We start from the raw sequence: 9,892 nt of genomic DNA, 5'->3' as shown, positions 1-9,892 counted from the left end.
TATAGCGCTGGCAGGTGTTGAATTCGACGGGTACGGATTTGAACCCTTTTTTTTTTTCGGAAGATGGAAGAAAAGATGACGCGCGAAGGAACGACTGATCGCCTTCTTATAATGTTGTGTCATCCCAGTATATGCTTGCCACATTCGTATAGAATCTAACACGGACGGGGCGGTACATTCTCTATATAGATGTATACTCTGCTGTATTCTAACCGTATGTTTTATATACAAGGCTTTTTCTATTCGCCTTTTCTCTCTTCGTCACTTCTATTGAAGTTTCGTTTCAAGCCTACCTTGGACTATGTAAGAAGCCAAGACGGCGGCAGTATCCTCGTGCACCAAAAGGATGCCCTGTGCGAGATCCCGTTTGATTTGAAGGCTGAAAAGATAGCGTGTGAATTCCTCTTCGAGCTGCCCTGGATCGGGCGTGTAAAATTTGACGCAGAATTCAAGAAATACGTCCTCGAGATTTAGACAGAGCTGGTTACACATCGCCTTTTCGTAATCCAGCCAATACTGCAACAGAATTAATTAACAGCGTAGTAATATTAGGTCGACGATAAGGACACAGGAAATAGGCTAGAATATTTCGAAAAATAATTTGATTGACTGCCGTATAAGTATGTAATATCTTGATAAAATTAATTGTGCTACGCTAATAGAAAAATAGCAAATTAATAATATCATTTACGTAAGTTCGGGTCACGTAATTATATTTAAGATAGGTTTAGCCAATAATGTGATTATGCATAGTTTATGAAGTGAATGATGTTTTAGACTCATGCTAATAGCAGAAACAAGTTTACAGAACGTTCTATTTTCATCCTTTTCTGTTACTACCCAATAGGTTACAGGTCTACCCAGAGTTTCGATCTTGCTTGCTAAGAGATTTAAAATTTCTGTGAGAATTCTGTCTTGCGGTGTAGCGTGGTCCGCCAACCTCTATTCCAATTATTCCGGCCCTCTGGAAGCCAAGTAAACGGAAGAGAAGTTCTTTACACTGTTCGGCCATCCTCACGCTCCGGCTAAATAGGCAAATACGTACACGAGGGGATTTAAGAAGAATATTCATTATTAAGGGCTTTAGCACCTGGACCAGTTGGTCGAGAAAAGCCTACTTGCTTTCAGCTTCTCATTACCCCTATCTCTGTCTTCCTCTGCGTAGTCGATCCGAGCTTGTTTGCTCCAATAGGCCACGTTATTGTTACTCATTCCACTGCGGTCGTCATTGTTACATCGAACGCTATAAGAGGCTTAGTAGAAACATTCTTTCTAATGCCGCTCTTCTTTTTCATCTCCGCACGCTTCACAATTAATATCTACTAATTTAGATGTGAGATGATCGTTTAGAAAGTGGGCTTCAATCGCGCTCAACGGAGGGTCGGTTTGCATTAATTCAGTGTCATACACGGGGGATGAATAGATTTTTTAGTCACTTGTTTACTTATTAATTTGGCTTAGAATAAGGTAACGGGTAGCAGAAGAGAGATGACTTGCATTTTTATGTTGAGGAGCAGCTTTTATTGTCTAGTCTTCTCAAGCTAACGATACTCGACTTAGGCTTCTAGTGACCATGGTATATGACGGTTCTGCCGGAGCTAAGCCTGCTGATCGATCTTAAATCATAAAGTGAAATGAGGACCATATACCTCTTCGTTACGCTAGCAACTTGCTTATATCTGGCTACTGCCTGAGTGGTACAAAACGATTGCGCAACTGATACTATTTTGCAGCTGAACCTCACTATAGAGGCCCTGCAACGCGGACACGCAACTGGAACCTTCAAGATCACCTCAGAGTCACTGTTTCTTAAGAGTTAGTTGACGGGGTATAGGTAACTTAAAGCCAATTCGCTGACGGACCAACTTATTTATGCACAAGTGATAAAAGAAACATAAACTTTAGAGAACCATTTAGGAGCAAACTGAATTTTCATCCTCGATCAAAATGTTTTGAACGGTCATCCTCTCAAGCATTTCTAGATGCACTTCTATGTGTTCCCAGTATTTGTTGACAATATTTCCTGCTCATAATATTTGAAAGCATCAAAGCGCTATGAGTCTGATCGCTCTACAGTCGACCGTACTACCCTTTAGATATGTTTTACGACCCCATTTTTCAACGCATTTTTCAATCTGAAGCATTTCAAAATATTAAATAAGACGTAGCTTTTTGTTCGATTTCTTTCTATCCAGCAATATGGCCGCTTTTAAAAAATATGCTATCTAGCTTTAAAAATATGCACAACAGATCACTGAATGGTCCCTGAGGCACAACTTTACCTCCATCTTCTCTGCTTTAAAGGAGGAAAAAGGAGGATGCAGGAGCGTATATATATATATATGATAGTTGCATATTTCGATAAATAGAGAATTTGATGTCTCCAGCGTCATTTAAATCAAATGTCAGCGCTGCTTCGCTATAACTGTCCGTTAGTAGGACACGGTTAAGGTATGTTGAGCACGATTGAGCCAATTAGAGAAATTTGGCCATTACCCTTTTCGTTAAATAAACTCTCAGACTCTGTATACCTTTGCTTTCCTACCTTTGTTCATCTCAGTCATGTAAATCTTTTTCCCAACATCCGGTTGTGGTTCGTTATATAGTTTCCTCGTTTTTAGGTGCCACCAGCCGACTGGTATCAGCTCGCACAGCCACGAAGCGAAAAAAAACTTTACCACCCCAGCCAGATCTTAGTGCCATACGGGTGTTGGGGTACCGTACCTCCACCAACTGCTCATCCCTCTACGAATTTGTATCGCACTTCGCAGCAAGCTGACAAAAGACATGCATGTTCTCCTGCAAAGGCTTCCTATGCTCATTTGTGCTGTCTCAAGATCTTTCTAACTCCTCCTAAACCACGAACAAAACGTCGGGTCGTCAATCTCATCTCGTACGCATCTCAAGCGTAATGCAATCAGCTGTATGATGGTCAAATTCAGTGCTTCAGTACCGTCGAATCGCATCATATAAACTAACTTTGCCCGGCAACACTTGGACAAGAAAATCCTTTATGTCCTCATAAGCATGGCTTAGTTATTACATATGCTACGGCAAGGGTTTTTAGTCCAAAGGGTACCACATCAACCAACTACGATAGCTTTATTGGGAAGTCATTCTTTTTAAACTTTTTGAACTTAAGACGCTGGCTATTATTTATGAGTTATGCGCGGAGATCTCTCTCAATAGCGTTCTCTAAATAAACAGGGCACTATTTATCTGCGAGCCTTACCGAGGACAATATAACAGGTGCTGTCAGTCACCAGCAGGGTTGAGGTGGCTGGGTACACGTCAAATGGACTTGTCAATGCTAGCGAGCGTGTTTATGATATACATGGGGCCGTTCAGGCCATAGTATAGAAGCTGTCGTTCTATTCAAGCTTATTGGGCTGGTACAAGAAAGCATGTAAGACATTGGAGAGAAAAAAAGAAAGCTAGAGAGGGGACGTTAGCACAGTCATCACCAAAGAGCACTTGTAAAATAGTGCCAGCATTCGAAAAAATGATACTAAAGAAAAGACAGGACATCCGGGAAACGACCAAAAGAAAGAGAATCTGCTTAATTTCCAATAATGTAAATGTTATTTAATGTTCGCTAACGGGTCAGAGGCCAATAGTTTTCCTGCTGCTCTATTGGTGCTAAGTGTTGTTTGAGCCCCCTTATCAGTTGCGCCACCTATGCCGTGCACATCGCTGTCGAGAATGTTGCCGGACTGCTTATATATCTCTCGTTCGCTCACGATGACATTTTCCTGTAGAAGCTAATAGTAGGTGACCTCGGTCTGCCGCAGGCCAGCAACGGTGAAGGCCGCTGCACACCTCCGCTTTGGCGCTCCCTTTCGATTTGTATGGCACAACAAAACCTCAACAATCGCCACAGTTGCCGCAGCTATATCTATTTGTATATCTCTATACGTGGGGTAATTATTAGCGAGATAGGACGCAAATAGAAAGCAAGCAGTGTGCAGCCTTCCATATTTATACATATGTATATGGCGCGTAAGGCAGTAGCAGTTTGTTGTAGTCGTAGTAGCATAAACATGGGGTGTCCCTGCAAAGACCAAAAGGTTTTTACCCGAAGCAAGGTAGACACATACATGCATACATTTGTGTATATTAATAAATGCGATAGTGCACGATGCAGACTGCTAGGCAGGTAAATGTTCTGCTTGGTGATGTCATTGGTGATGACTGTATCACATTTGCAGTTTAACATCGCTATAGCGCATACAGCATCGTAACTTATGGAGAGAGTAAATGATTCTCAAGAATAAATTCGTTAGGTCGTAGTAACATCTGGACCAACCGATTAATTAGTATGACATCAATAAAATCTTTTTATGCAGCTTTGCCAACAACAGTAAATACCGTATTCACACAGGTTAACGGCACAATATTCCGCTATCAGAAAAAAAATCAAAAACTATTAAAAATACTGCGTCCTAAAGATTGTTTTGAGTTTATAAAACTCATTTAAGAGATTTGTCGGATATTCTAAAGATGGTACCAGAGGGCAACGAAGGGCTCGATATCTATCACATTTGAAGCACCCACATGTATCGTCAGGCTTGTGATAATTTTGTTTCCTGCAGAGTAAAGCGAGTGACGAAGTATTTATTTGGCCGGTTTGTTTCCCTTATTGTTCGTCTCTGGACTCGAAACAAAAAAATCTTCATGACCCATGAGAATTTTCCTTTCATTTTCTAACGCTGGTCTTAAAGACTGCTGTTGCTGGGAGTTCAAAACGTATGACAACGTACGAAGTGGGCTCTCGGACAGCAGTGGCGGATCAACTAGGAGACATGCAAGATGATTTCAAATCATTATGTATAGTACCTGCGCTTGTTTGAAAAAGAAGGCTTTGCCGCGATTTAGTTGTTCTAGGTTCCCTAATGCAAGATTTTTCCACATGACGCGTGCCTCGTATGTTGTGACTGATTGGAGATCAAACAAGCTGAAAGCGATAGTTAGGGACAAACGATGAACCGAGTTGATCGGGCATGCAGCCAACATTGTTTTCTTGCATCTTTCGGTGACGTTCGCGGTGGCAATCTTGCACCAAGTTGCTTCTTGTTTTCTGACTTAGGCGACCATGCCAGGTAGAAGGTGCCAGTGGCCACTTTAGTAGTCTATCTCCCTTTTTTGTGTTTACCTTAGCCAGTGTGTGTGTGTATGCTTCTTTCTGGGTATCTTTTTAGGTAGATGCTCAGTTTTTTAGTCAGCAAGCCGGAGAGCAGGCCATAACACGTTTTTCTTCGTTGTTCGCCGCCATGATGACAACGCTGTTGGGTCTTTTTTACTAACTATTACTAACAGGGTAGCGTTTCTCCAGTGAACTAGGAGTGTATCCATATGTGTAAACATTTATTAAATAGTGCCGTCCAGAACGATGGCGCATTTGAGATACTTGTTGTAGACGCTATCTAGATAGGCGGCCTTCTTCTTGTGTAGGTTCCCCAAACCTTGTATTCGTTCCCGTACTGTGAAGTCTTGTTGAAGAATTTCGCGTTATATTGAGGTAATCTTTCCGCTCTACGGCGAAAAAGGGCACCGCGTCTGATATCGTATTCCTTGACGTAAACATCTGCGAAAGGTAAAGTGGAATTATATGACTGTACTATTGTCTTTATAACTCACTTGCTTTTCGACAGATTGTCTTACAAACGGATGCTAAAAAGCTGTATTTTGGCCATAAGCTTGAAGACTGCAAGTGTAGTTGATCCATGATTAATGCTTTTGAGGGAAACGAAGGCACTACAGACTGGAGATTTTCGACGAAATGTCTTAACATTCACCACGTGAGATACAGAAAGGAATTCGTAGGTGAGTTACAAAAGTTTGTCCACCTGGCCTTCGAGTGTTGAGATTGGCAGCAGTGACCAGGGGAGAGGTGAAATGAGCGGCAGCGCTTCCAGTTCACTTACGAGTTTGTGCACCATTACATACATTGATTTTGTATCAACCGGCTGCGTATAGGATGCTGCGATACTTAGTCGCTCTCCACGTGAGGCAATCACGTTATTCTTTCCTATGCGCGGCGTGAGGCCTCTGATTGTAGGAAACGGAAATACTTCGACTAGGGCGGCCTGGTCTATTGCACTTCATTGCAGGGCAGTGTGATCCTTAGCGTCGCCTTAAGATTTATGCTCGCTGCAAGCTCCGCGATTGTACTGGTGAGGGATTGTGGCGGTGAAGGTGTCATATAATGGCACCGACCCTTTACTCGCCAATGCTGCGAGAACCAGCTTAACGAGTGCCCCCATCGTTAAGGCGGGTAAGAGGGGTCGCGAGATATCAACCTCTCCAACAAACTATCTTGCTGATATATGTCTCCTTCAAATTCCATACATTCATGACAACCAGCCTGTACAAATATCGCTCTTTCGGCCATCGGTGCTGTTAAAATATTTCTCTGTTTCACACACAACGCTGCCGATATCCGTTTTGTGATCCGCATGAAAAATCAGTCACGTTTGTTTAAAAAAGACCTCTCTCAGAGCAGGACCGAGGGGCTGCACGATGCTGTAACTAACCACTAGAGTTGTTTATTTTGGCAAAAAAGGTGTCGGGCTATGCGAGATTCTTTTAGAACTGTTTTCAATTCGACGGTCAGCCACCGTCACCGATGGCACACGCTTTCGTTTCTCTTGTAGGTCTGACGCTTACTCTTCGAGCTTTTTCACTTGATGAAGTAGCAACGTCACGAAACTCATTGATTCGGTCTTCAGCGCACACATGTTCAAACACTTCGTGAACTTTTATGTTAACCAGTCTTATGTTGGCGTATTCTACAATGCCGTTTGCCCGCCCAGCCGATTGTGGCATTAACCTCATCATTATTCCTGCAGGCGACACGTTTTACTCTACTACACTTTCAAACAACAAGCACATAAACGTTGCCTTGCGTACACCCTTTGCATCTCGAGCAAACATTTACAGTGTTTACTCCGGATCCTCTTGCGCGCGATAATTGCGATAGGGAATGCGGCCGTTGTCGATTGCTGCTGGATATTCCGGTAAATATAAATTATACATCGCCTACCACAACACCAGCACAGCTGCTTTATGTCGCTCCTAGGCTGATTCTCGTCATCTCGTCGTATCAGGTACTTCCGGAACAGTCTGAATGCTATTTACTTTGTTGGGGTTTTAACAGTACAGCGGTATACCCTGGTTTTGTCGTCGTATCGCCCCTTCTGCGCCCCCATTATCTTAAACTTAGGCTGCTCTTAGAACGATGAACCCGACGTCCAGGAAAGTCGGCATTTTTCTCATGCCTCCTAGTCATTCTCTTCTTGGTGCGCAAGCCCTTTCAAGAATGGTGGATTATCAAAGGAAAAAAAAAAATGATAAACCTGTTCTTTAAAAAAGCTATCGCCAGATTTGGACAACGGCTATTATACTCAGTGCTGGCGCTCATGATCTTAGAGCGCAAAGTATTGCATTCGAATTGGATCAAAATAAGTTATCAAAAAACAGCATACAAAATACCGTAAACTATATTACTTTTAATTCGCATGATAATTACTATATGCCGTAAAAAACAACGACGAATGCTAGAGAAACGTGGCGACATTACCCAATTTTATTTGTTTTTTTGTTTTTTGAATACAAGGTACGACACGTAAATTGGGAGACGGGCTGTCTGTCGTGACGGGAGTGCGTTCATTCGTCGCTATTGGCATCAGACGAAAGCTAGTTGTTTCTAGAACAAGTAGAAAAACCGTTATGGCGAACCACAGTGCGTCATTGTCGTCAGTTTGAGCGAAAGTCAACAATTATCCAAACTCTCCGTGCCGGACTCCTTGAAAATTAAGAGGAAAAAAAATATGGACAGAAAAAAAAAGAGGAGGTGACTAGGTCTTACTTGCCTTAGTTCCTTCTTCGTCCCAATACTCCAAACCAAAGTAGTCAGATTCTAGCAGGTTAAGAACTCGGCATACCTGATCGAACAGCACCTGCCCGCTTGCTTTATACTGAAAATAATCATAATTATTAACAGAATGACATAGGACGATAATATTCGAATCAGTAAAACGATGAATGATTACATTTTCATAGTATAATCAAATACGAGACACCTTCTATGTATGTTCTATGTTTATATGTATGGAAAAGCAAAGCGAGCTACCGGCTACTCTAATCTCATATGACTCATATACAATAATATTAATATGATTATTATGTTTCCTTAATAACTCGATTTTGTCAAAACGAAACTTATTTCCGATATGCAAAAAGTTATCAAAGCAGCTAATTATATTAAGGAATTGTTATACGATAATACGCGCACATTCTATAAAATGGTTTAGCTACCCCCCCCCCCCCCCGCCCCTTTTTATGAGCTGAAGAAACGAGAAGCAAGAAGAGCGCCAGTATAGAGACCTGTTAGAACCTCAACCATACCGAGCTAACAAATAATTTTGGTAGGCCTACTTAAGTCGTAATTATATGGCCTCACTTAGACCATACAAGGCATTGTAATGAAATATTCATTAGATATGTACCATAGTTAATTGATTATAGTCCAAGACCTAGTCCAAGTTTACTTGAAGGTTGCCTAATATGAAACTATGAAGAACCTATACATGTACAAGTTTGGCATTCGATTGTTCGTAGGTGAAGATAGATATTGCTCTGGCAGTGTGATCGCTCATTGACGTACCGGTGTTATTTACTGATAACGACGATACATCGGTAACATTATTTGATGTCAGTCACTAGGAAAATAAAGCACTACAAGTAACATAACATTTTTCACAGGTGCGGGTTGTCGATGTGGACGATTTTATTTAATTGATAGATTTTGTAACGTGAAAATGGCAAGCCGCAGGGAACAGCCCACAGTCTTCTATGCGCTGAAGAGCAGAATGACCGCATTGTGTTCTGTGTGCATCTTTATCTGATCATTTATCTCAAACGCTAGACTCTTTTATTGAACACCGATTTTCATGGTCCGTAATCAGGGAGCAGCACTACTGATCTCCCAAGCAGACTTTCATGATCACGGTTGACTGTTAATATTTGTAAGAATCATGACTGTATGTAATATGTTTTGGCTCTTCTCCTTGTCTTCACCTGCTTTGTCTTACTCGTTTGCTTATTGCGCTAGCCAACCAAAGGATTACCAAACAGCGGCATGAACACGTTCGCGTACGGCCGTATTTATGACCAGCAACTGGCGTTCATGCGCTCTGATAACACTTCAAGAGCGGACAGTTTTGGTACTTTGCGCTTCAGCCATATAGCCAATGTTGACATGAACAAGACCCTAGCATAGTCGGGTGTGGTCGTGCTGCTGTTATTGCCATTTTTTTTGTTGACGTTATTATCGTTACGGTTGCAGCAGACGGCTACCAGATGGCTAATGGGAAGGACAAGCTAAAAGAGGACAGCCGGGTAAACTGGCGGAACACAACTAACGAAGTTCGCGGAGCCAACCAGCGAGTGGCTGTAGCGAAATTTGTCGAAATTGTTCGCTTTCCGCCTACACTAGGACGTGCGTCATCATAGTATCCAGACGACGAAGGGGCAAGCTGCTCCAGGTAGCACCCGTCACTAACATTCTTATGGCTCGATGATTGCTGTGGCAGAAACAATAGCAGCTGCACATTGCGCTTCGTACCCAATTAGACTGGTGGAAAATTTCGCGAGTGACGCAGTATTTGATGGGTACCTAGTGCCTTTGTACCTTCGCCTTCTGTTCCTGCCCTTGCCGATCCGCCGCCATGTTCCGTCTGTTCGTCGTGCAAAGGTGCAGGCTTTTAAGCTTGCCTCCTTCCCTGATTTGCCTAGCAGTCGTTGATGCCGGCGCTAACTGCGCGGAGTCGAACGGAAGATGCGGCTGCCAGAGTCGCTATGGACTATGGAAATCTCAGGTCGTCACCGACTC

The 9,892-nt window shown here is 42.5% G+C and overlaps 1 protein-coding gene across 1 annotated transcript in view; it reads right to left on the bottom strand.

The window, feature by feature from the left end:
• Positions 1-9,892, bottom strand: part of LOC111251187 (uncharacterized) — a 140,698-nt gene that overhangs the window by 38,025 nt on the left and 92,781 nt on the right. Inside the window, exons 4-5 of the mRNA XM_086990489.1 lie at positions 7,872-7,976; positions 294-516 (exon numbers count right to left, since the gene is read on the bottom strand). Of these exons, the coding sequence (XP_086846615.1) occupies positions 294-516; positions 7,872-7,976 (328 nt within the window). The remainder of the gene's footprint in view (positions 1-293; positions 517-7,871; positions 7,977-9,892) is intronic.

Source organism: Varroa destructor, unplaced genomic scaffold, assembly GCF_002443255.2.
Source record: "Varroa destructor unplaced genomic scaffold, Vdes_3.0 BEIS01000005.1, whole genome shotgun sequence".
Classification (NCBI taxonomy): domain Eukaryota; kingdom Metazoa; phylum Arthropoda; class Arachnida; order Mesostigmata; family Varroidae; genus Varroa; species Varroa destructor.
This window is presented reverse-complemented; position numbering and strand designations above follow the sequence as displayed.